General features: G+C 41.7%; 1 protein-coding gene across 15 annotated transcripts in view; it reads right to left on the reverse strand.

Moving 5' to 3' along the window:
- BNC2 (basonuclin zinc finger protein 2) overlaps nucleotides 1–26,455 on the reverse strand; it is a 485,878-nt gene that overhangs the window by 142,937 nt on the left and 316,486 nt on the right. For all 15 annotated transcript variants that reach the window (XM_042243470.2, XM_060409514.1, XM_042243469.2 and 12 more), the window contains one exon: nucleotides 3,459–3,694. In XM_042243470.2, the coding sequence (XP_042099404.1) occupies nucleotides 3,459–3,694 (236 nt within the window). The remainder of the gene's footprint in view (nucleotides 1–3,458; nucleotides 3,695–26,455) is intronic.

A 26,455-nucleotide genomic window follows, 5' to 3' on the forward strand; every position in this document is an offset into this window, starting at 1 on the left:
AGAATACTGGGTTCTTCACCTTTAAGATACTACCTGGATTCTTAACTCACTGTAATCCACGTCATGCTCTGCAGTTTACAGCCTGCTGGTTAGCTTATGAATCACACAGATAATCATATAAGTAAAAAGCAATTTTACAGAAACAGCACAGGATTCTTAAAAAAATTGCCAGTCTTTTTAAAATAAATCTGTGGCACCACTATCATCTCCCTCTTTTAATAACCTCTTCAAACATGCTTGCAAAGGATAGTTTCGAACAGCCAGCCCCTCCTTCCCCCACATCCAAAAATTCAAAATAAGATCAGATACTGCGATAGATAATTTTTACCCATTCAAAAGTATTTCTAAAACCAGAAGTGGCTGTGTTTATACATGAGGGATGTAGGTTTGGACCCAGAGAGAGTTAAATTAATATCCTGGCTTTACCAGTTCAACTTACAGTACATCTTCATTTGCCCAGCAACACAATCTATAGCCAACTGCTAACCAAGTCAATATGTGGTAAGACTAACAGCCACCCTAACTTGCCTTGATAATTATTCTCCTTTAACTGACATAATATTCAATATACTGTTGTTGAGAGCAATAATGCTAAAATTGATGCCTTGAGGGCTACAAGACAATTGAGTTTTAGCCAGATAAAATGACTTGTACACTAATAGTGCATTATAGGTTTCCACAACGTTTGGATGCACATTTTACAGTCTACCTGCTCAAGTATGTTACATGTAATTATATTCAAAGTCTTCTGAGCATACCTCATCATTACTATATATAATTTTAAAAATACTGGCCAATAATCAAACAACATGGCTTGAGAGAAAAAAGGTTTATTTCTAAACAGCCTACATATTTTTTTTTAAATGAAATGATCACTGTCTCACTACATAAGTAACAGCGTTATGTGCTTCAACTTTTTGCTTTTTTCTTGAACTGAGAATTGTTTTCACAAGAAACAAGTAGATGATAAATGCTGAATAACAAAAAGCATCATTTAAATAAAATGCATATTACATCAATCCTACCAATAAAACAAGACAGAAACTAAACACAGTGTTCCTCTAATGTAACAATCATCTACAATTTTCTCAAAAAGTCAATTTTAGACTCTGAGAAAAAATATTATATTAAATTTGAGACTTTGTCAAAATTGCCATGAAATTAATGAAAATTACCTATAATTTAAGAATCACAATAATTGAAAGTGTTTCTTCTATGTAGTACTTCACCCCCAAATTAGAGACTATAAATATTAGTTAATGGCCTTGTTGAATTTTCCTCTGAAATTTCATTTCTCTTGTAATTCGTATTTTTAAATCTGAGGCCCTCATACAGAACAAAATGTGGAGTATGTTTTCTATGCCTCCCCTAGAGGTTGTGTTGAAATACTGAGAAAAAATTAACACCTGAGTAGTAATTTCAAGTAAAACACAGAACAGGCACTGTTCAAGGCAGAACAATAGGATTACACCCCAGAACAACTAGCAGACTCTGTATTTATTGCCATCAAAATGCAATGGTACACTGGGTTGTCATGATGGCGAATCATCACAGTCATGCACGTATCTACGTGCTTCCATAAAGAGGCCATACGTAGGGTCCACGTAACTTAGGCAAAAACAGACACGTAGAACAAAAGTAAAGCACTGGTGATAGACCTAAGCATCACAGTGGAGGCAGTAAAACGGGAACAGGTTGGGGAATATGACTCTAATTTTTTAATAAAGGAAAGACTGCTTAGCCAAGCTGACAGCTCCATTCAAAACGCTGCAAGAGGCTTGTTCCTTCCTGTAGGGTAAAATCCACCCCAAACGGACATTAATAATCCTGTGCGGAAGCCACTAGAGAAAGACATGGCACAGTGTGCATCTCTGGGCTGGCAGGAGCAGGGACTGTGAGGCTGCTTCCACGCCTCGTTCTTTCTGGCCTCTTTCTCCTGGACCCGGGGTCCCCTCAGGGCCCCCTGACCACCCAGGACTTAACTCTCCACTCACCCCAGTGAAATGTCCCCATCCCGAGGCAAGTGAGATAATGCTTGTGAAAGTCTTCTATAAACTGAAAACGTAATGTATAATTATTCCTATTATCAGCATCATCTCGTCTTCTGAGGGCCAAATTCCCCGTGCCTTCCAAGTTGACATCTCACTACAAAATGATTCTACACTAACCAAGTAGTCATTGGAGCAGACAGGTGATCCTACTTTCTCCTACCTTCCCTCTTTCTTTACTTCCACATAGCACCCCTGGTCTGCTCACTTGCCCTGGCTAACACCTGGAGAACGACAGGAGTGTGTGTGTGTTCATGCCAGGTTAAAGCAAGGGCGAAATTCTACCCCCCTCAACCCTCACTCATTACACACCAAGCTGGCAGCCTTACACACATCACAGGCTGGTTTGGGGGATCAACAAGGCTGGCAGAGCCAAAACCATTTTTTTTTTTGAAGGGGTCAGTTCTCCTGGTATTATTCCCCATGAGAAATTTCAAAACATTGCTTCAGATTCTACCTTCTCCAATTGCGATCTCCTTTGGCAAGAGGGAGTATCTCTTCATCATCCAGTGTGGTCTTTTTGGATCCTGGGGTCTCCCAACATGCCGCTTTCAACATTTACCCTTCAAGGGTAGTAGGAAGACAGATGGCCATAAAAACATTTCAGAGGCAAAGTACACAATGCATAACGACTTAGGAGATACAGCAAAATAAATAAATAAACAAATAAATAAATAAAAATTAAAAAAAAAAAACAAACAGAAAAGGCGAGAAGCCTAGGGGTATGGGGAGTGGAGGCTGCCGGCCCTCAGAAAAGTCTCTTACCAGACCCGAGATGCCCTTGACACAAAGAAGGGGCTCAAGCTGGAGGAACAGCTGCTGTGAAGGCCAAGTCTATAACCAGGTCTGCAGGTTTTGGAATGTGAGGGTTTACTGGTTACAAAGGCAGGGAGCTTACTATAGAGGTTACACAGTTTTTCCTCTGATTTGCATGAAGAAGCAATAAATGGTTAGGGTGCAGAGACCACCAAGGAAGTACCAAACCTACCAGGTTAAGTGTGAGAACGAACTCTGCTAAACCCAGATGAAGAGCAGTCTCAGACTGCCGCACACCCATCACCCACCTCTGAGCCCTCTCTTTCAGAGGAGGCTTCCAGAAGACTCAGGGAAGCTGGGAGGCCCATGTTGTAGGGAGAGGGAGCTGAATTCAGAAGAATGCGAACAGAGCAACCCTAAGCAACAGGCCACCATCTCCCTTCTAACATTCACCACGGAGCCTGGGCGCTGGCTGGCTGGCACAGAGTTCCTGCTTTCCAATCCCCTGCCCAGCCTGCCGGAAGGACCACGTTAACCAGAATGGGGCATGCATGCCTGGGCCTGCGGGGGGTGGGAGGGCAGGATTGGCCCAGGGCTCTTACCCCAGCTCTCCTCCAGCTGGCCCCAAGACACCACTCTGGCGCTTCCCCCTACCTGAAGGATGTACCCCCGGACGTAGTCGCGCAGCGTCCAGCCCAGGCCATGCAGGATGTGGAGCACCTCCTCTTGCTTCAGGACGCTGAAGAGACGGTCCAGTAGGATCTTGAGCCGCACGGGCACCGCCTGTGTGCCGTAGAGCATCAGACTGCTGATGTCGAACACCACATTGGACTGCACGATCTCCACCTGGGTGGGGTGGTACAGGTGCTGTGTGCTGAGCTTATCCAAGGCTGTGGTGGTCCCGCCGGAGGTCCAGGGACAGCGGGAAGGCAGAGAGAAAAAAGGAGAGGGCGGAGATAAAAGAAAGGAGAAGCCAGTTACTGGAAGTTACGGGGGACTGGGTCTCCATTTCTATACCTGGATGATAACCTAAACTGGACGGTATAATGTACACAGCGCTCATCCTACCTCCTCCCGACTTGTCTGTGTTCTTGTATTCCATGTGTTTATAAAGTCCAGACAACAGCAGACACAACACACACTTGGTTTGCAGGAAGAGAGCCACTGCGGAGGCTTCTAAATGACTGTGGCTGGCAATAAAAACCCAATTAATTTGCTAACTGAACTAGGGCTCAACCCAAGCCACCATGGTGTCCCCCGTCCCTGCACCAAAAGGAGGAACACATACACACAGCTGCCAACTCAGGCCCCAACTGCACGTTCAACCAGCATCACTTTTCTGAGTAAGATTCACCCCTTAAGATACCTGGATGGCTTGAAGAGGAAGAGGAGGGTGTTCTTTGGACTTATTAAGAGGTTAATCCAGAGGGAATAAGGAAAGCTGACCTCTGGGGGCCAGATGGGGGCTGGTCATTTACCTTAAGCTGAATTAGCTAAGAGGAATTATTCCAAGACTCAGTTCTCCAAAATTCCCCTCTTGCTATTTACCCGTTAGTTTAGTGTTCTCTAAGTTATTCAGAAGAAATAAACAAGCAAAAAAAGGAATTCCGGTCATAAATAGGTACTCTATGAACAGCTGTGATAAAGGGTTTAGTATGAGATGAAAATAGAAAAAAAATGACTAAAATCAAAGTATGAGAATTCCTGTGTATTTCAGCTGCATCATCTCAGCATAGAAAACTGAGGATGACCATTCTCAGAGTAAATATGTTCAGTGGAACTAATGTTTCAATAATTAGGCCTTTTTCTCCTCGAATTTGAGAAATCACATTTCTGCCCTAGCTCTGAAAGCCAGCTAAGGCTATTCATTCTCATCCCCATCCTTATCTGAGTTACTGAGAACCCTACTGGAGATAAACGACATTTTTACTCAGTTTCTCTAGAGTGACCCATTAAGATACAGCACTGTCCCATCCACAGGGCTCAAAGAGATGCTGCAAAGATGACTGCGATAATGAATGAGAGGTCCTTTGAACAGAAGAGAAGGCAAAAGCACTGGATCAGCTGCCAGAATTATACAGATATGACCTTCTAGAGATTTAAAGAGAGAAACACACGAGCCTGAAAGATGAGCACCTAAATGGGCATCAGACAACAACTGCCAGCCTCAAATCCACCTAATTCTACCTGCAAGCACCCAAGGTTTCTGCACGTTCTAACCACTGTCTGGCTGAATGCCTCAATCACTCTTCCCAATAACCTTCTCCCTGATCAGTGCAGGCTACCACAGGTGCACACACTGAGCAGCTCCTCTTTTAATACACTGGTATTTCTGCATATTAATACAAGTATTTAAAAGTACACGCACACACACACAATGTTTTGTGTTTCAAATGTATTTTTTCAGGGCTCCTCCTCCACTCTCGTTTCCTCCTGACTTGTGGTCACTGGAGAGTTCATGTACTCTTGATAAATTGCCTTCTTACATCCACAGTGTAAAGGCCCTTATCATTTACCCGCTGGCTTCATTCAACACATTTACTCCCAGGAATACTTTGTCAAAGAGTTCGGGTTTCCTCATACTTCATTTCTTGCAGCTGATTTGTCTGATCTTTCCTATTCTAGTGGTTAAGTCAATTTTGAATAAATAGCTTTAAAAATTAATTTAACATTTTAGAAAGATAAGGGATTCACAAGCCTAGGGACTGAAGTCTTCTCTCACTCCACAGGGCATTCAGACGGCAGCAAAGAGGCATTATCATCCCTGTTCTTCTTCAAGTACAGCTTAACTACTCATCTTCTGAGCAGTGGCTGCTCTGCTTACAGAATCCAGTATCCAGCTTGGGTGGAATCTGCTCCTCCTCCCTTCCCCTTTATCAGACTCCTCGTATCAGACTCTTCTTCACAAGGTACACGGCTGCGACCACAACAAGTATGAAATCTGGGAGGGTCGGGCAGAGGGGGCATAAAGTGCAACCGAGCCTGCTTTCTGTCCATGTGACTGGCACCTTGTTGTCTACGCCTCGAGTATATGTAGGGGTGTGTACCAGTGTACCAGGGGTGTGGGCCAGGTGTAAAGTTCACCCCTCTCTCTTCTCACTCTTTAAAAAGGGCTGGCAGTTTTAGAGGATGAAGAGGATTAAACTGTTGAGGGTACAAAGAGAGGCTGTTCAAAGAACTGAAAAAGCACAGGTAGAACAGATAAGGCAGAAGTATATCCCTAGATGCGCTATGAGACCATCAGAGAGTAAGAGTATTCAAAGGACAGGAATGGGGACTTCCCTGGTGGTTCAGTGGTTAAGTATCTGTCTTCCAACACAGGGGGTGTGGATTCCATCCGTGGTCTTAGGAAACGACGATCCTGCATGCCGTGCGGCAATTAAACCCACGCGCTGCAACTACTGAGCGCGTGGGCCACAACTGAGACCATGCAGTCATAACTAACTGAACAAATATTTTTTAAGAAAATAAAAGGACATTACTGATTGTTTAGCACGTCACATGTCCAGAAGAAGGCATTGTTGTAAGCCATGTAACTAGACAGTAGAGGTCAACAATTTTTTGTGTAAAGGGCTAGACTGTAAATATTTTAGGTTTATGGGCCTTGCCTCCAGTTTCACAACTACTCACCTCTGCTATTATAGACAGAAAACAAACTTAAAACTAATGGGCATGTCTGTGTTCCAATATAATTTTATTTATACAAATAAGTGCCTGGCTTACATTTTGGGTTCTGATATGAAAAATAAAAGGGCGGGCCAGACAGTTTAAAAAGTCAATATTTGATACGGAAAAAGCTCCTAGTGTGTGATTTAAGCAGCAATTATCATGGAGATGAGCCATAGAGGAAGGTTGGAAAAATTAAACTGCCCAGCTTGCTGCTGTCAACTGCAAATCTCAGCATAAACACATCACCAAAGATTATGCTCAAATGTCTTAAATGAAATCAAAACTTTCTGCTTTATAACTGCTGGATGGTACTGAGTCACCAAGTTGTCAACAGCTTTAGGGGGATGTCTCCTTGGTCAGCAAAGGGTTCAGTAATGATTTTTAAAACTGTCATAGTAAGCTGAAAACTGGACTTTGCCTAAGGTTATGCTCTTCCTATGTCTGATTGTGGAGCAATCAAGACTGGAGCTCAGGCAGGTTAGAAATTTGAGCCAATGGTAATGAAGGGAAAGCAGGGCAAGAGCTTGCTCAGCAGGATGGAATGGGGAAGATGGTCCCCCACCTTTATTAGCTATGGGCCAACCCTCTGTTAAGATTGTCCTATATCAATTGTTTTGCCAAAATTCCTTCTTCAAATGAAATCTTTACCAGAAACTGGACATAAAAATATATGAAGGTGAAGCTACTCTTGGTAAAGCTTGAGTGGACATGAATTTGACAACTTCCCATTATGAGTTACTATCTCTTCCTTCCCTGTTTAAGCATCTCAGTGGGACCCCTAGAGTTCTCAGAAGCAGTTTGAAAAGCACCTTTCTATACAACGAGATGATATCAATTGTTCCTCCAGCTGTGTTTCCCCTTCATTCTGGGTACAGAAACCACATTTCCCTTCAGGGAGCCCCTGTTCTTGTACACTCAGTACAATTTATTTCATACAATGGAATATTCCTGAAGCCAGGCCTGGAAAACCAGTACCTCCCAGTTCCTTGGCCATAAAAACCAGTTTAAGAAAGGGCAAGTGACCTAAGTCTGAAGAGCGATATCGAATCCAGGGTTTCAGTTAGACCCGTGGGGAGTTTTCCCTCCTTGAAATCGGTAGTTGTCAAATATGCTTGGGAATGAGAGTCACGTGGAGGACAGGTGGGCTGCAGAATGGCTGGAGAAAGACTAAGGACTAACAACGCTGTTTGAGCCAGAAGATACAGTTGCAGAAGAAACAGTTATTTTTCAGTTACACGAGCCAACAAAATCTCTCTCCCTTTCTCTCCTCCTATGTCTGCTGGAAGTAGGATTCTGTAATTTATATCTAAGAGCCTTAACTAAGACAACTACTTTTGGGGGCTATTCTTTCAGCTAACATGTATTTCAGATAACATGTATTTCAAAGAAGCTGGCAGCAGTTCAACTAAAGGTATGTTAGTTCCAGGCCAAAGGCCGTTCACAATATCTCCAGTGACTGGAATGAGGGTATCCCTAACAATTTTATATCTCACACAAATTTGCCAAGGGTGATGGACACCATCAGCAACATTAATAAATAAAAATAATTGTTGTACGGGGGCGGGGGGGAATAAAGGAAATGACCATTTAAGTACTAACTAAATGTCAGGCAGGCATCATTCTAAGGTTACAATGATTTTGTTTAATCCTTTAAAAAGATTAAGAACACAAGACATTACTATTACTGCCTACAAGTTCTGTGAGGGTCAGTTAACTGGCCTAAGGTCACTTAGTTATTTCTCCCAAGAAATTCTGTTGCTACTGCATGTTCAGATAAACAGTCAATAAGCAACTCTAGTAACGTGCAAGTCTTCATCATGCTGGAAGTCCCTAACTGCCAGCAGTCTGGGCTTCCTGCCCATCACTCTGCTGAAGCAAGCATTTCAAAGGTCACCATCACCTGCCTTCCTACAAAATCCGATCGCTTTTCCCTTTATTATTCTCCATGATCTCGCCATAGCAGCTGGCCTTATTGATCACCACTCCTCCGAGCGCGCTCTTCCCCTTCATTCATGCATACATGCATTTACTCACTGGCACTTAACAACTCATCCCCAAGGCAGTTGCTGCAATGCAGATCTCTCGTCGTCTATGCTAGAAAAGAGATGTGATGAAGTACTGACGGACACAGAAGAAAGGGCGACTCTGCAGGGGAGGGAAAGTCTTATAAGATACTGGCAAGCAAGAAAGGAAGGTGGCCGTCCAGGTAGATGGAACTAAGGTAGGGAGTCTCAAACACTGTGTGTCTCAGAATCAGCAGAAAGGGCCTGTTAAAACATAGATCAGATCACTGGGTCACCCTCCCCTGGAGCTTCTGACTCATTGGGTCAGGGGTGGGGGCCAAGAAACAGGATTTCCAACAAGCCTCCCGAAGACACTGATCCTGCTGGCCGGGGACCATATACTTTGAGAACCACAGCACTACTGAGATGTGTGTAAGAGAACCGAATATCCAGTGGGTACGACAAACCTGTGGCCAACAGGTGGAAGATGGATTCGGAAAAGTCAGACAAACAGTCTGAAAGAAACCTTAACACTGCAAGCCAAAACCGCTGGAAAGGTTATAATTTTATTTCTGGTTAATAGGATATCAGTTTAGTTCAGTTCAGTCGCTCAGTTGTGTCCGACTCTTTGCGACCCCATGAATCGCAGCACGCCAGGCCTCCCTGTCCATCACCATCTCCCGGAGTCCACTCAAACTCATGGCCATCGAGTCGGTGATGCTGTCCAGCCATCTCATCCTCTGTCGTCCCCTTCTCCTCCTACCCCCAATCCCTCCCAGCATCAGAGTCTTTTCCAGTGAGTCAGCTCTTCGCATGAGGTGGCCAAAGTATTGGAGTTTCAGCTTTAGCATCATTCCTTCCAAAGAACACCCAGGACTGATCTCCCTTAGAAAGGACTGGTTGGATCTCCTTGCAGTCCAAGGGACTCTCAAGAGTCTTCTCCAACACCACAGTTCAAAAGCATCGATTCTTCGGCACTCAGCTTTCTTCACGGTCCAACTCTCACATCCATATATGACCACTGGAAAAACCATAGCCTTGACTAGACAGACCTTTGTTGGCAAAGTAATGTCTCTGCTTTTCAATATGCTATCTAGGTTGGTCATAGAACATACTAAATATTTCATAAGATTAAAATGACATAATTTTAGACGTAAAATTCTGATGAGAGTCCAGAGGTTTATTTAAAGGAACAGTTGTCAGCTGGGGCAACTTGGCTCACAGCCACAACCCCTAAAGAAGAGGGTCGGAAGGGAGATGGTCAGGGTTCATTTGAAAAACTACCAGGACTTCCCTGGTGGCTCAGGGGTTGAAAATTGGCCATGCAATGCAGGAGATGTGAGTTCCATCCCTAGCAGGGGAACTAAGATCCCACAGGCCATGGGGCAACTAAGCCCAGCGCCGTTAACTACTGAGCCCAAGTGCTCTGGATCCCACATGCCACAACTAGGGAGAGGCCTGCGCACTGCAACTAGAGCTCCTGCACGCCGCAGTGAAGATCCTGCGTGCCACAACTATGCCTGGATACAGTCAAATAAATAAATAATGGTTTTTTTTAAAAGAAAAATTACCACAGGTGATGCTGACATACACCTCTAACACAGACACATCACTGAACACCACAGAGATGAGTCAAAGGGCAAGATGACCAAGAGCTGAGTGAACAGGGTAGGAAATGTTTGCAGTGCTCTACTGTGAGATGCCTTGTGTAGGTTTGTGTGTGTGTGTGTCAGTCACTGAATTGTGTCTGACTCTGCGATCCCATGGACTGGAGCCCGCTAAGCTCTTCTATCCATGGAATTCTCCAGGCAAGACTACTGGAGTGGATAGCCATACCTTTCTCCAGGATCTTCCCAAACCAGGGATCAAACTTGGGTCTCTCCTGCACTGCAGGCAGATTCTTTACCCTCTGAGCCACCAGGGAAGCCCCTGGACTTCAAATGATGATCTGCATAAACCTGGGGTATGCATGGGCCTTTTAGAGATATGCAGACACATGGACTCTGCTTCCAGATCCTGAAATCCCATATCTATTCTTTCCCAAAAGGAATCCCCCTGAGAACAGACCTGCCTGTCCATGCAGACTGTTCTCTAGTCACTCAGTCATGTCTGACTCATTGCAATGCCATGGACTGTAGCCCACCAGGCTCCTCAGTCCATGAGATTTCCCAGACAAGATTACTGGAGTGGGTTGCCATTTCCTTCTCCAGGGGATCTTCCCAACCCAGGGATCAAACCCACGTCACCTGTATTGGCAGGTGGACTCTTTACTATTGAACCACCAGGGAAGCTCATCCATGCAGATTATCCACCCCGAATCCTCCTTTGAAAACTATACCGTTTCTTCTTGACCAAATAAAGGCACACTCTGCCTTGACTTAGTCAGTGCACTGGCCTAGGGTGTAAAGCTCTCCTGGGTGCCAAAATAATGGCCAATTTGAACTGCTTTGTGAAGCCTTGTTTAATGATTAATAAAAGCACCAAGAACCTAGGCAAGGGCCCTCTTTCCCTGATTATGCAAGTAAAGGGTAACTAGAACCTGGTATATGGGTCTATGCTGAAATATTCAGAATTCAGACATTATGTAAAATGGGGCAACAGTCATGCAGTCACCTCTTGAATTGTTATATATGACAATGTATCACTTTTTAGAAAGTATCCTATGAGAACAAAGCAAAACTGCCCAATGCTGAAAACGGCTTCTCCCTCCATTCTTTTCAATTATTCCTGATATGCACCCCTAGGAGGTGTCACCACCTGGGAAGTAACGCCCCCAAGCACATGTGATGCCCACTCTTTTAAATTCAGTTTGAATATTTTCTCAGACCTATGAAATCTGTTAGATACACTGAATAAAACCTGTGGATATGAATTTTACATGATGTCTTTCAGAAACAATGTTTATTATTTAATAAGGTAATTAGTACCCATTTAATCAAGTACTGTCAAAATATTTATTTTGGTTATTATTAAGCATCATTTGCATCTTATAAAGTTTTAAATATCTACATCCTCTTAATAGAGATGAAATTACAATAAACTATGATCTAAATGCCAAAGCACTTCATTTTCAGCAATATATAACTCCTTTCACTAAATACATTATAAATTTGACCATGTTTATAAAATGAGTCTTATCTATCTCGTTCCTAAAATCCAACACCAGACAGTGATACACAGATGAAACCAATTGCATTATCAAAGTAATATTTTAAATTTTAACATATTCCTCACTTCATTAAAAAAGTTATACTTTATAGCATATCATTAGTAATTAAGTAATGAGAAATAGCATTTCTATTGCGTACTTAGTAAGTTAACTTTATTAGCTCCACATTTTACTCTGGACTGTTTCAGCAAACTATCCTATGACATGCAGCCCATAATTTATTGATTCTTACTAATATTTCTCAAAATGTATATTAATACATTCATTTGAATTGAAATGTGAGTTCATTTTTTTTCAATGATAATTAAGTCTGATTTGGCAGGCTGATTTGACCATGAGCACTGGTGGAAATTTTCATCAATTATGATAGCTAAATCTGCAGTAATAAAAGTATCTCCTTTAAAAAAAGATATATTGCAGAAGTCATTTGAATAACATAGTATTTTTATTTTCTCAATCTTTTTGGTGTATAAAATAAAAAATGATACGCCTCTAAATGAAATATTCATGGCTAAATTTATAAACAGGCATTCATCATATCTTATTAGTGCAGAAATTGAGAAAGTAAATGACTAACAACATCTGAGTAATAAGTTGGATGACTTGCATTTCTTCCCTCTTAACAAAACTAACTGATCACTCTGTAATTGTTGGCACATTATCTGAAATGATTCCTAAGAACTGAATGACAATGTGATAGTTTGCAGTCGTACCTATTCATGTGAACAGGTGGCCAAGCACTTAGATCTGCAAAAATGGGGAAGGAACCGACTGTGTACATTTTCTCTTTCTTCCAGTAAGATCCATTCATTTACTGACACATGAACTAATCAGGGAAGAAAACAATTAATTGCCGTATCCATTTTATTGACAGATGCATTTCTGACAAAAATTCACTTTACATTTAATAAGTTAGGAAAATTTGTAATATTTATATTACTTTGATCTTATTCCCCTTCATGATCAAAAGTAAACAATACAATTTCCACTTATAGATATAGTATCTTATTTTCTTAATTTTCCCTGCAGGCATGAATGATAAAACACCTTCCAATGAACATATGATTTCATTTTTGGTAATGTTATTTGGAGACGGTGAACTGGAAACAAGAGTTAAGAAGAAAAAATAATGACTTAGAGCAATGACTTAAAGTTCCCAATGTTTAAAGAGTGCTCATTGTCCTCCAGACTGAGAACAGAGTTTCTAAAGCCAGACACCAAGGGTTCAAACGCTAGCTGTGCTACCAACTTGCTTATGACCTTGGCAAGTTACTTGATGTACAAAAATATTAGGATGGCTTTTTCTTTTCAAAATTCTTTTGGGGGCAAGCAAGCCAACAGCATGAAGACCGCTACCACAGTACAAGGAGAAAGAAAAGGAGAACAAAGAATCGAGACCAAGCCAACAAGTATGGGGAAGAAAACAGATGCTCGAAGTGAAGATGAGTCAGAGTTACAGGATGACTGAGATTTTTGTCTGGAGGATTTGGATAGGAAATCAACTAAAATGCCTGGGACCCATCAGGATTTCAGAGGCACCACCTCTCCAGCTGTCCACCTGAGATCATCTGCCTCTAGCAATCCAACTACTCCAGCACTACACAGGCCACCCCTAACCTGTTAAGTTGAGTTCTACCCAACCTCTATGCCCTAAACTCCAAAACATGTCCTTGACCCCTTTACTGTGAAAGGGAAGCCTAAGAAACTCTGCCAAAATGCTTAAAAAATCAAACTTTTCCTGTTGTATTTTTTTTTAATGAAGATGTCATAGATGCTCAATGAAAAAATATCAATTCAAGAAAAACAAGCAGAAGACAACATACATAATCCCACCAACCAAAGGCACTAATTGCCTACACACTGATGTAGCTGCATCTATTTTCTTCAATCCATAATTTTATATTGTTGTTGTTCAGTCTTTCAGTTGTGTCTGACTCTTTGCGACCCCATGGACTGCAGCACACCAGGCTTCCCTGTCCATCACCATCTCCTAGAGTTTGCTCCAGCTCATGTCCATCTACTAGGTGATGCCATCCAACCATCTCCTCCCACCTTCAATCTTTCCCAGCACCAGGATCTTTTCCAATGAGTAAGTTATTTGCATCAGGTAGCCAAAGTACTGGAGTTTCAACTTCAGCATCACTCCTTGCAATGAATGTTCAGGACTGATTTCTTTAGGATTGACTGGTTTGATCTCCTTGCAGTCCAAGAGACTCTCAAGAGCCTTCTCTAACACCACAGTTCAAAATCCTTTGTTACTCAGCCTTCTTTATGGTCCAACTATGTAATTCTATATAGTTGAGGTTATGCTAGAGTTAAAAATTTCTATTTTGCTGTTGCTTTTCCATTGACCTTTACATATCATGAACATTCAAAATGAGTGACTGTGAACGTTTCCACTGCAGCTCCCCTGGATCTATCCCTCCTCTCTGGACTAACTTCTACCATGGTAGTATAGACTTTTAGACTCTCCTAAGGCCACTAGTGAAAGTGACTCCTGGCTGGTCTGGTGTGGTGTGGTCTGCCTCTGTTCTCTCTGCCCTAACAGAAAGAACAGTCAGTTTTCAAGTCAGTTATTTTGCACTTTATACTTCTCTGAAAACAGTGGGGGAAGGTAATTATGGCAGTTTAAGAAGTGAGGTGGGGCTGCTAGTTGAGCAGGCACTGACTGAAGTTGCAGAATTTATTCCCTTTCCTACAACTTCAAGTGTTATTTGGGGGCATCCAATGGATTTCTGGGTAAAATCAGTATGAGATCTAGTGATATTAAAGAAAACAAGTGTAATATCAAGGTGCAGAGACTGGATCGTAATGAACAGACATTATGAGAATCATAGTACAGATCACTAAGTTTGTGATCCACATGCTAGATTTAGGGTCTCCTAGCTATAGGAAAAGATACGGTAGAACCAGTCCTCCTCCATGTCAATGGGTACTGATCCATGGACTCACTCAACCATGGATAGAAAATATCCACATACAAAACATTCCATAGATTTCCAAAAAGCAAAACCTGAAGTTTCCATACTCTAAGACTACTCACACAGCATTTACATTACACTTACAATGCTTTACATAGCATTTACACTGCATTAGGTATTACAAGATGATGAAAATACATGACAGATTTGGGAGGACGTGTATAGGTTATATGAGTGACTTCACTTTCACTGACTGAGTGACTTCACTTTTACTTTTCACTTTCATGCACTGGAGAAGGAAATGGCAACCCACTCCACTGTTCTTGCCTGGAGAATCCCAGGGACGGAGGAGCCTGTGGCTGCTGTTTATGGGTTGCACAGAGTCGGACATGACTAAAGCGACTTAGCAGCAGCAGCAGCAGCAGCATAGGTTATATACAAATACTACAGCATTTTACATAAGGGACTTGAGCATCTATGGATTTTGACATCCGTACAGGTTCTGGAACCGAATCTGTTTGGATACCAAGGACAAGTGTATAGACTTTGAAAGGGGGGTCAAAGAATAGCCAACACAATAATATTATAAGAGCATCTACAAAGAAAATACTATTTTTCTTTTGTAAAAGGTCTGGAGGCAAAGAGAAAAAGCAAACAGGTAAATTAACCTCTTTTCAGTATACAGAATTTTATTGGGAAAAAGAATAGGGTTTAACTGCACAATATGGACGTGTGTGTGTGCTAAGTTGCTTCAGTTGTGTCCAACTCCTTGCGACCCTAAGGACCATGGCCTGCCAGGTTCTTCTGTCCATGGGGTTCAACAGGCATTCTAGTTAAAACAGGCTGGGGGGTGGTGGTGGTGGTGAAATTCATACTATAAGAGCTTCTTAAACTATGAATTAGGTTACTGAGGAAACATAATTTACCTGGATTTCTTTAAAATGCCTGAAACAGAAGCTTAAACTGGTAATTTTCTGGCTATAAGACAAAGGAAAAATTAAGGCCTGGATATAATTTCAATAAACACTTTGATAGAATCTGTAGCTTTTCAAAGGAAAGCGGTGGCTAAGCCACAAGACACATAAATCAGTGTGAAGAAAACTCATTTCTGACAAGAACAGAATCACCATAAGGACAACAGCCGGCATATTTGTGGTTCATTAATGGAAGTATGTAATTTAAATGTAAAATAAGTGTAAAATGTAATGCAAAATATGTAATAAATGTGAAGCAATATATACTTTTAACTACATTGCTAACTTAAAGAACAAAGTAATGCCCTTTATAAAATTCAGTTTTCAAATGTATAAAATAGTACTGGTAGTATGTGAGGGGTGGTTATAAAAGAACTTGCATCTATCAAATGAAATGTGAATAACTATTTTTTTATTTCAATTTTTAATAACAGGAATTACTCCCCAAACCTTCAAATAAATTAAAATAAATGTAAACCTGTAATTCTACAGACTTCACTTCCAATATTTTCTGTGAAGGTCATAGAAATAAGAACATATTCAGATACTTTTTTTTCCTTAATGTTGGAGTATAAAAGTGCTTTTCACTGATCCTAGAAAATTGGCTCTCAGTGATAGTTTATAGTTCTTAGTTTTCCACAACTTTTTTAAAACATAACTTTCTTTAAAAGCCAAATTCAAGTGACTTAGGTGGTTTCCACAGGAATATGCTCTAACACTCCAGGCCCTGATGTCCAGTAGACTCCACCAAATAGCTGCTCGGGCATGGTGGCGTGAAGCTTATAGCCATTCAATACAATGAAAAGCGAGCCAAATGGAATGGTTTTTCAAAGCCACCTACTTCGCAGAGTAAGACAATTAAAAATTTGTATGAAAACAGTCTAAAAGAAAGCTTCTATTTTACTAATTTCCAGTCCTGTCCTGGATATTTTTAAAATTTCAAATACTAATTTGAAACAATTTTACAAGTGAAAAAATATTAAAGAAGCCTTATTCTTTGATTTTGGGAGAAAGCCAAGTGAGCCCTAAATTGCAAAGCTAATTGTTTTGAGAACTCCAATCTCTTGCCCCAACTCCCCTTAGGATCCAAATTATAATAGCATCAAGTGGTCAGCTTGTAGGAGCTCTGGGTCCGAGAATACTATTTTAATCTCTAAGAGGTTAACATTTCAAGGGCTTTAAAGGGCTGTTTTATGGAATTCTTTCCACAATTACTTTAAGAGTCAAATAAAAACAGCTGTTCGCAACAGAATTTTATTAGGGCAATTTCTGGGGTCAGATTTTTTAAGTTTTGATTACTTATAATCAGAATATTGTTCCCTTTCCTACTTCAAGTACCCAGACCATAACCTCTGAATTTATGAGGGTGGGTGGCTCTTCACTGTTGCTAATATGACCAATAATTTCCAATTATACCACACTTTATAATATGCACACTATACCCAATATAATGATATGTCATTTCAATGTAGCTAGCCCATGAACTTCTACAGGTTTAATGGGATTTTGCGTATTTAGAATTTCATCATAAAGGGGCCCTCTGGAATCATTAGAACATCAATCCTTTCCCATTATAAGACTCAGCTTTCTTACTAGGCAAGAGCATCAGAGTGCAAGGCAAAGGCTTAACCTACCATAGGTTGTGAGCCAGTTCCTAGTAATAGCTGTCACACTGGAGGAGAACAGTAACAAATGGCAATGATGACGTATTAAAAACTTTTCAGTGAGTCAGGTGATCGATGAGGAAGGTGGACCACGACTGTTACTAAGAGAAAAACTCCTCAGACTAGAAGTGATATTTAGATCTGCACGTTTTACCCACTACTTTGGGGGACACAAGTGTGCAAACTGGGAGCAAATTAAGTACAAAATAACTCATGTTCCTTTTAAGTCACAACTTTCTAACTGTAACTGTCAAGGTTGAATTAATTAGGATATTTAATATCAAAGAGAGAGAAGGCTTGCTTTTAGAATTTTTTTTTAAGGAAAGAAGAAAAGGAATGATACGGAGCTGAAAGAGTTGATCCCCAAGCCTGGTGATAAAAACTGTCAGTCCTTATATGTGAAAGGCTTATTTTTTTTATTTGAACAAATAGTGTGTCAGTGTTTTTAAGTCAAAAGAAGAAGAAAAAAAAAGACACCTCTACTGAGCCATCATAAACCCTGATTACATTACTATACCCTGGATGACTTATGTGAAGAGTCCTTGATCTTTTTTTTTCTCTTAATCCATGAGGGATAAGTAGATGAATACTCTTATGGTCCATTAGGAAAGGGAACCTACATTGTAGGGAGGAAAGGGGGACAGAAGGCGTTCCAATGAGCCCCAACGGTCCTACAGATTTTAATTGCTCTCTATTTGACGTGCAGCTTTGGGTGTATATGGATATGTGCATGTACACGCAAGCACACACACACACACACACACACACACTCACAATTAGCCCAGGGTAGAATCTGAGCTCCACTTGAGACTATATAGGTAATATTTCAAACTGATTGGCATTTCCCCCCCTGTGGCCTTATGAATAATACAGTCCTCACAACAGACTTTGGAAATCATTGAAGTCTGACTGAGGCACACGTAGAAGTAGACTGCCAACGCTCAATCTCTCAGCTAGGAGACTAAACAGATCCTTGGTTGTACTTCTCTTCCTTCTTCCTTTTCCTTTCAAGGCCCACTTTTGGGGCTATGTCTCTCCTCATCTGCATCTCCATGAGTAGGTGGGTAAGCAGAAAGAGGAAATGCAATCTCCAAGCTTGACAGTAAGTCTAGGAAGACATCGAATAACTGAATCTGCCTGCTGCAATCAGGTTTGGAGATTATTATTATTATTATTATTCCTGCTGTTGTTCTATCCAGTCTCTAGTTACCAAGGAGAGCTGAGAGCTGACTACACAAAATCCTGCTTTATATAATTCACAGATCAATGAATTAAATGCACACTGACTACAAAACATATCCCTTTAAAGGTAACTACTGAAATAAGCATATTTTGTTTGCTGAATACCCTTCTATTCAACAAACAAAAAAATGAATCCTGTAAGAGAATAATCACCCTACTCCCAATTTATTAACTTTAAAGACTTAATTTTCCTGAAGTAGCATAGATCTGTATCAGAAACTTCACTATGGAAATACTGCAAATGCAAGTCTATTTATTTTTGATAGAATATGGGCTTTAAACTCTACCACAGCAGTGAAGAAGTATTTCAAAACCTAGAGAGAACAGTGATACAAAAGCCAGCACTTGGTTTGAAAACACCTAAAAGAAAGAAATGATTATATTCAGTCTTTTTTTTTTTTTGAACGTCACCTTTGTGTCACAAGTATTTTTCCTTCCCTCCCCCAGTAAGTCAGTCTGAAATCTCACTCTAAATCTATAATCAATCTCTCTTTCCCCCACTGTAATCCCTTGAAACTCTGGGCTATCACACACACTTTTGACACTGACGTGTGTTTTCTTCTGGATTGCTGGATTTGCTTAATGCATATATCAAGTATCAAACTGCTTTGCATCAGTGACTGGCGGGATAAAAGACCTCTCTATACAGATTTGCTCATAAAAAAGGGCTAAGAAGGCTGTCTTAGGAAAAGGCTAAACTAACCAATTTTTAAATTCATGAGCAGAAAATGTTAAGGACTAAAGCAATGCTTGCTGATTTTTTCACTAATATCATCGATGTACGGCTGAGCAGAGAGGAAGGCCTTAAAAGTTCCCATCCCATTTGCTATCAGTTGGCTCTTTGACACCTGAGTTATCAACAAGGCAAAAGAGCATTCAGAGTTTAAGCCACTTGCAAAGTGAAACTATTTTCTACCATCACAAATATTTCATGGAGACCAACTTTTGAGAAAAAGAAGTCTCCTGAAATGACATGAACAAAGAACCGGGGGAGATACTGGTTAGCCCGGTGAATCCTGGTTACCAATTTCATAATAATAGCTCTAATGTCTAATTAGAAGACAAGGTCTACTCATCAGGATCAACAGGGCACCTTTCTTTTGAAGATTCAAAATCTCAAGTGTAACCATTGTTCCTGTAGATATTTTACTGTATTTAAAAACCAGTAATAGAAAACACTTGCCAAGTTCATTTAGTCTCTGACTGAGGCACACATATGTGATCTCCTAATTTACAGCTTGCACATACAGATGTTCACACTTAGTAAAAGGGCTTCTTAATAGCTTTTTTTAATTAAAAGTGTGTTGATAATAGGTGTTTTAAACATATCCAAACAACAAAGCTGAACTGACAAATGCCTGTCTTCATGTCTCACATCGAGGAAAGATTTTATGAGAGAAACGACTAGGATTCAGTCACATGTCTATAGGATAAATGTTAACCCCCCACCTCAAACCTCCAAATGAAATCTTTCATTAATTTTTTTCTCTATGATCTGTTTCCAAGTAGAAAATGTTAGATTGCTACTAGGTTTATGTAGCCGAAAGCAGAACCACACAGCCGTTGCTGGCTGCCTGCAGTTTTTTTCCCCTTGCAAAACTTTGAACCCCATCCAGCTTTGACACACTGCCTCTTCAGTTAATAACTATCAAGTTTCCCCTTGTCTCCTGTCTACTTTTCTTTGAGGCAATTGCGCACTCAGCACCCCGAGATAATAACACACATCTATAAGATAAAAGCAGTGGCATTAATGTAATTGTCTGCCTCTCTCTCTTTAGCCTAATCTTTTTTTCCTTCAGTTTTGACTGCCTATGTGACACCTGTTTTTGTCTCCTCTGATCCCACGACAGGTTTTCCGCTGACAAGGTTTTTGCCTGACAGAGATTCTGCAGACAAGAACATAATAAAATATGAAGAACTGCTTGTCAGAGTTTCTGCCAATGCTCATATGAAATAAAGGGGAAAAATGACTTTTTTTTTTTTTTCCCACAAGCGGCCCTGTGATGGTCGCTTTTGGCCCGTCAGGAAAAAGACCTCCCTGGCCAGATTCTCCAAGCCAAACAGGTGTTTTCTTTTATGTGAGAGGTTGATTTGTTTTTTAATTTTTACTGATAGTGGAACACATGAACAGCCAAAAGCGGGGGAGGGGAGAATTTCTTACCCTCAGATTTTTGCAGGCAAAGGAGTATTGAAGAGCTACTAAATAAAAAGTGAAAAATATTTAGCTCAAGACAGATCTTCTGAATAAAACAAAAATGCCAATATCTGTTAATGATCAAACAAATTTAACTTCTCTAAAATTTACTTCTTGGTTGGGTAGGCTACTGAAACCTTCCACCTACATTTCACTTGTTTTGTTGCTTGAAGACGTACAGAGGAACAAAGATGAAAACAAGAGTAAGGACTGATAAAGAAACACAAAAACAGAACTAAAGGCAGGGTGGGTGGTTTGCAGGCTGTGCTTGAGGCTGCTGGGAAAGAAGCTGGCAATCAGAAATCAGAGACTGCTAGGTCCATGCAGGAGATTCCTGTAACCCTCCGTGCCAAGTGCTACTCCACTCCCTCATGTGCGGGCTGCTGCAGTGGGTATCAGCACCCAGAGATGAAGAAGTGTTCTTCCTGAGGCCCCAAGCTAGTGGAGGGGTCGGTATTATAGAAGCTACCCTTCTGGTCTCAGTGAAATATACTATTTAGAACTGATGCCTTCAAACTGTGGTGCTAGAGAAGACTCCTGAGAGTCTCCTGGACAGCAAGGAGATCAATCCAGTCAATATGAAGGGAAATCAACCCTGAATACTCATTGGAAGGACTGATGCTAAAGCTGAAGCTCCAGCATTTTGGTCACCTGATGGGAACAGCCGGCTCATCGGAAAAGTCCCTGATGAGGAGAAAGATTGAGGGCAGGAGGAGAGTGTGTAAGAGGATGAGATGGCTGGATGGCATCTCCGATGCAATGGGCATGAACTTGGGCAGACTTCGGGAGATGATGAGAAACGTGGAGGCCTGGCATACTGCAGTCCATGGGGTCACAAAGAGTCGCACGTGACTGGGCAACTGAACAACAACAATACAGAAGGAAAGACTTAACTGCGTCTGGGGGCAAGGAGGTCCAGCTTCCCTGATGACCAGGGCAGAGGAAATAGCAACCATCTGCAGCCCAGCACATGTGAAAGCACAGAGGACCAAGTGAAGGAAGAACAGGAGCCGGGACAGGGGATGTTAGGATTCTCACACCAATTTTAACTACTCTATCAGCAAACCAGGTTAATCAAACACATGATCTCACACTGAGCTCCACAACAGCCATGCCTAACATAATCACATATGTAATTTTAAATCTCTCTCAGTGCTAGTTGCTTCAGTCGTGTCTGACTCTTCGCAACCTTACGACTGTGGCCCGCCAGGCTCCTCTGTCCATGGGATTCCCCAAGCAAGAATATTGGAATGGGTTGCCACTTCCTTCTCCAAAGGATCTTTCTGAACCAGGGATCGAACCCATGTCTCGTACGTCTCCTACACTGGCAGGTGGGTTCTTTACTACTAGTGCCACCCGGGAAGCCAGTCTCATTTAAAAAGCAAAAAACCAACAATGAAACTAATTTTTCAAAAATATTTTCTATTCAGCCCAATACATAAAACACTTCACCAATATGTAGACCACTTACTTAACTTATATGCAGAGTGTATCATGCAAAATGCCAGGCTGGATGAAGCACAAGCTGGAATCAAGACTGCCAAGAGAAATATCAGATATGCAGATGACACCACCCTTATGGCAGAAATTGAAGAGGAACTAAAGAGCCTCTTGATGAAGGTGAAAGATGAGAGTGAAAAAGCTGGCTTAAAACTCAACATTCAGAAAAACAAAGATCATGGCATCCAGTCCCATCACTTCATGGCAAATAGATGGAGAAACAGTGGAAACAGTGGCAGACTTTATATTTTAGGGCTTCAAAATCACTGCAGATGGTGACTGCAGCCATGAAATTAAAAGATGCTTGCTCCTTGGAAGAATAGCTATGACAAACCTGGACAGCATATTAAAAAGCAGAGACATTAACTTTGCCAACAAAAGTCCATATAATCAAAGCTGTGATTTTTCCAGTAGTCATGCACAGATGTCAGAGTTGGACCATAAAGAAGGCTGAGGGCCAAAGAGTTGATGCTTTTGAACTGCGGTGTTGGAGAAGACTCTTGGGAGTCCCTTGGACAGCAAGGAGATCCAACCAGTCAGTTCTAAAGGAAATCAATCCTGAATAATCATTGGAATGACTGAAGCTCCAATCCTTTGGCCACCTGATGCGAAGAGATGGCTCACCCTGATGCTGGGAGAGATTGAAGGCAGGAGGAGAAGGAGATGACAGAGGATGAAATGGTTAGATGTCATCATGGACTCAACTGGACATGAGTTTGAGCAAGCTCTGGGAGATGGTGAAGGACAAGGAAGCCTGGTATGCTGCAGTCCATGCGGTTGCAAAGAGTCAGACACAACTGAGCAACTGAACAAGTAGACCACATAAAAATCATTTTCATTGAGCTATTTTGCACTCTTTTTTTTTTCTAAGATTAAATCTCTAAATTTCAGTGTAACTTCATACTTACAGCATACCTCAGTTGGGACTAACCACATCTCAAGTGCTCAGTTTGAAAACAGTGGCTTCCTTTTTGGACATCCAGGTCTAGTGTTGCCTTGTGTTCCTTGGCCAATTGAACTGAAGGCCCCAAAAAGCTCTTCTTTCAATTAAATGTGTTTGCACTTGATTTTGTAGGATCATCTGACCATACAAGCAGGCTGGGAGATCTTGAGGCCAAAGGAGGGATTTTATTGTGTATCAAGGAACACAGTCTGGATTTGGAACCAGTCTGTTGTTCCATGTCTAGTTCTAACTGTTGCTTCCTGACCTGTATTGTATAGAAAATATTTAAAAGAATTACAGCCATAACTGGATAGATTTGTAAGCAATCTGTTGAGAAGCCCAGTAGTAAGTTTCCTCTCTCTTAAAGGAGATCAGTCCTGGGTGTTCATTGGAAGGACTGATGTTGAAGCTGAAACTGCAATACTTTGGCCACCTGATGTGAAGAGCTGACTCATTTGAAAAGACCCTGATGCTGGGAAAGATTGAGGGCAGGAGGAGAAGGGGACGACAGAGGATGAGATGGTTGGATGGCATCACCGACTCAATGGACGTGAGTTTGGGTGGACTTCGGCATTTGGTGATTGACAGGGAGGACTGGTGTGCTGCAGTCCACGAGGTCGCAAAGAGTTGGACACAACTGAGTGACTGAACTGAACTGATACAATACCTTGGGCTTCCCTGGTGGCTCGGTGGTAAAGAATCTGCCTGCCAGTGCAGGAAGGTAGGATCAATCCCGGGTTAGGGAAGATCCCCTGGAGAAGGAAATGGCAATCCACTCTAGTATCCTTTTGTCCAGGAAATCCCATGGACAGAAGAGCTCAGTGGGCTGTAAGTCCAAGGAATCACAAAGAGTCAGGCATGACTTAGCAACTGCTGCTTCTGCTGCTACTAAGTCGCTTCAGTCGTGTCTGACTCTGTGCGACGCCATAGATGGCAGCCCACCAGGCTCCGCCATCCCTGGGATTCTCCAGGCAAGAACACTGGAGTGGGTTGCCATTTCCTTCTCCAATGCGTGAAAGTGAAGTCGCTCAGTCGTGTCCGACCCTCAGTGACCCCATGGACTGCAGCCTTCTAGGCTCCTCTGTCCATAGGATTTTCCAGGCAAGAGTACTGGAGTGGGGTGCCATTGCCTTCTCCGTGACTTAGCAACTAAACAACAACAAATACAGCACTCTGGGTATATGCTCACTAATGACAGATTAACTCAAGCTTCTGAAGAGTTACAGATTTGTACCCCCCTGAAAGGCAAACCTGGTGAGGAATGAGTCGCACGGACAACATTTTATGCCTCCCAGAACACAAGTCAGAATTTCTCTAAACACCGCAAGTATCTCATCCAGCGCTTTTACTATTCAAGTGCAGAGCTGAGGGGTGGAGGATGGGTATGGGGGAGGACCCACACTTAGAAGAAGTCCTCACTATGACACAATAGGAGGAGGAAGAACAGTGGAGAGTTTTGCTGAGGCATCCCGGATTCTTATGACCCAGAAGCATCTCCTCATTATCTGAACAGAGCATCCTGAGTAAAATGAGAGGAGCTGAGTATGTTTCATTTATAACCCCTTCAATTTGTGTTCTGCTTAACCTGCTGAACTCCAGTTAATTAAGATGTTCCTATAAACAATTAAGCTTCCTGTAGGATCGTTAGCAAGATATAAAAATTTATGATGTAATAAAGCGCAATAAAATGATAAAGTGGTTAGCCCATCAAAGCACTTCACATGCAAGAATACAGGTATGAAAATAGGCAAGAGTAGCCTTTCATCCTGCCTAAAATTCATTTCCTCCTGGTTTTTGGATTTTCAACAAATAAGCAATCCTATAGTTCAGTTTAACTGATGCGCAGTTCTTAAAATATGAAAAAGAAGTGTTTCAGACTTCTATTCAAGTAAGGGCTCACACGCCATTTTAGGAGAAATGGACAGTATGAAGCTAAATTGGATTTGCTGAGGAATACACAACCACCCTGGGAAAACTGGGCCCTACAACCAAAGAAACTGATGACCTTACTCTAGCACTGGGCACCAGAGAAAATCTGCATGGGGCCCTAGAGAGTATCATTACTGTTCAGTCCACTTTTTCATTTAATCCTCCTCAAAATGTCACTGTGCTATTCAGGTAGCTTCCTATTATTATCTGAGTTTACAGATGAAAAGAACTGGGGCTTACTAAATAGAGACAGAGATGGGATTTGAAAACTGGCCCGAATACACTCAACTTTTAACCCCATCAACCACGATAAAACACCTGTTGTGTCGTCAAGGTTGAAATTTTTCTACTGTAAGAATTTAGAAACAACTAACAGTAAGTAGATTATCTCATTTAATATCAGAAAGAACCCTGCAAACTAGGCACTATCATTATCCACATTTCATAGATGAGAAAACAGAGGTTATGTAACCTGGCCTGGGTCCCACTGACAGCGGGTGGTGGAGCCAGGAGGAGAACGTATACAGAGCTGCAGCTTTACCTCCTTTTGTCTTCAGGCCCACTCCCCTCATTTGTGTACCCGAAGCTTCTTCAGACCCTGGGGCTCCAGCTCTGTAGCTTCAATCTCCATTTCCTTCCTGGAAAGTCCTTAGCAGGGGACCTGAACTGTACACTTTAGAGGTCAGGATTTATCAGATCCACCTTATGTTTCTGTCTGAATAAAATGGAGCTAGAAAAAAACATCTGGGGAGCTAACAGGCAGAGAGCCCAGGACTTTGAAGGGGAGGCACTGTTTGTGCTGTGATTTGAAAAAAAAAAAAAATCAGAGTTCAAAGCACTGTTCCAAAGGTGGGCAGGCTGAGAAACAAATCAAAACAAGCAGTTCAGGGATGCAGTAAGAATATCGTTAATGCCATGAATCAAGGAGCGAACCGTCACATTTGTGAGGGTGTCCTCCTTTTCAAGCTTATCAACTGTGATCAGGGAGTGAAGGGGAGAAGCACAAGAGGGCACGGTGCCCTCAGGTCATGCAAAGATGGCTCATGTGCCAGGCAGGAAAGCGGCCTTGTGTTTGCTCTCTAAAATGAAAATAAGTGGAGAGATGTTCAAGGACTTTGTCCATAGAGAGAGCGTGCAGGCAGAGCTAGGAGGCACCTAAGAGCTAGTTTCCCTGACTGAAAGAGAATCCTTCAGCTAGGCACGCCAAGTTTCAGGGTCACCATCGGGAAGAACCAAGTCTTCTACAAAAACAAATTGTTTTTAGCAGATATTCCACTAATTCCCACCTTTTCCAAACCAGTGCACCAAGGGAAGAGAACGGTGGGGTTTCCATCCTTGTGTTTCTAAGGAAAGTCCTAGAGGCACGGCAAGCTACTTCCTCCCAAAGGACCAGTTGTCACTGCCATGCTGAAGCCCCTGTGCTGAGGTATCAAGCTAGAACTT

Source organism: Ovis aries, chromosome 2 (assembly GCF_016772045.2).
Source record: "Ovis aries strain OAR_USU_Benz2616 breed Rambouillet chromosome 2, ARS-UI_Ramb_v3.0, whole genome shotgun sequence".
NCBI classification, from domain to species: Eukaryota; Metazoa; Chordata; class Mammalia; order Artiodactyla; family Bovidae; genus Ovis; species Ovis aries.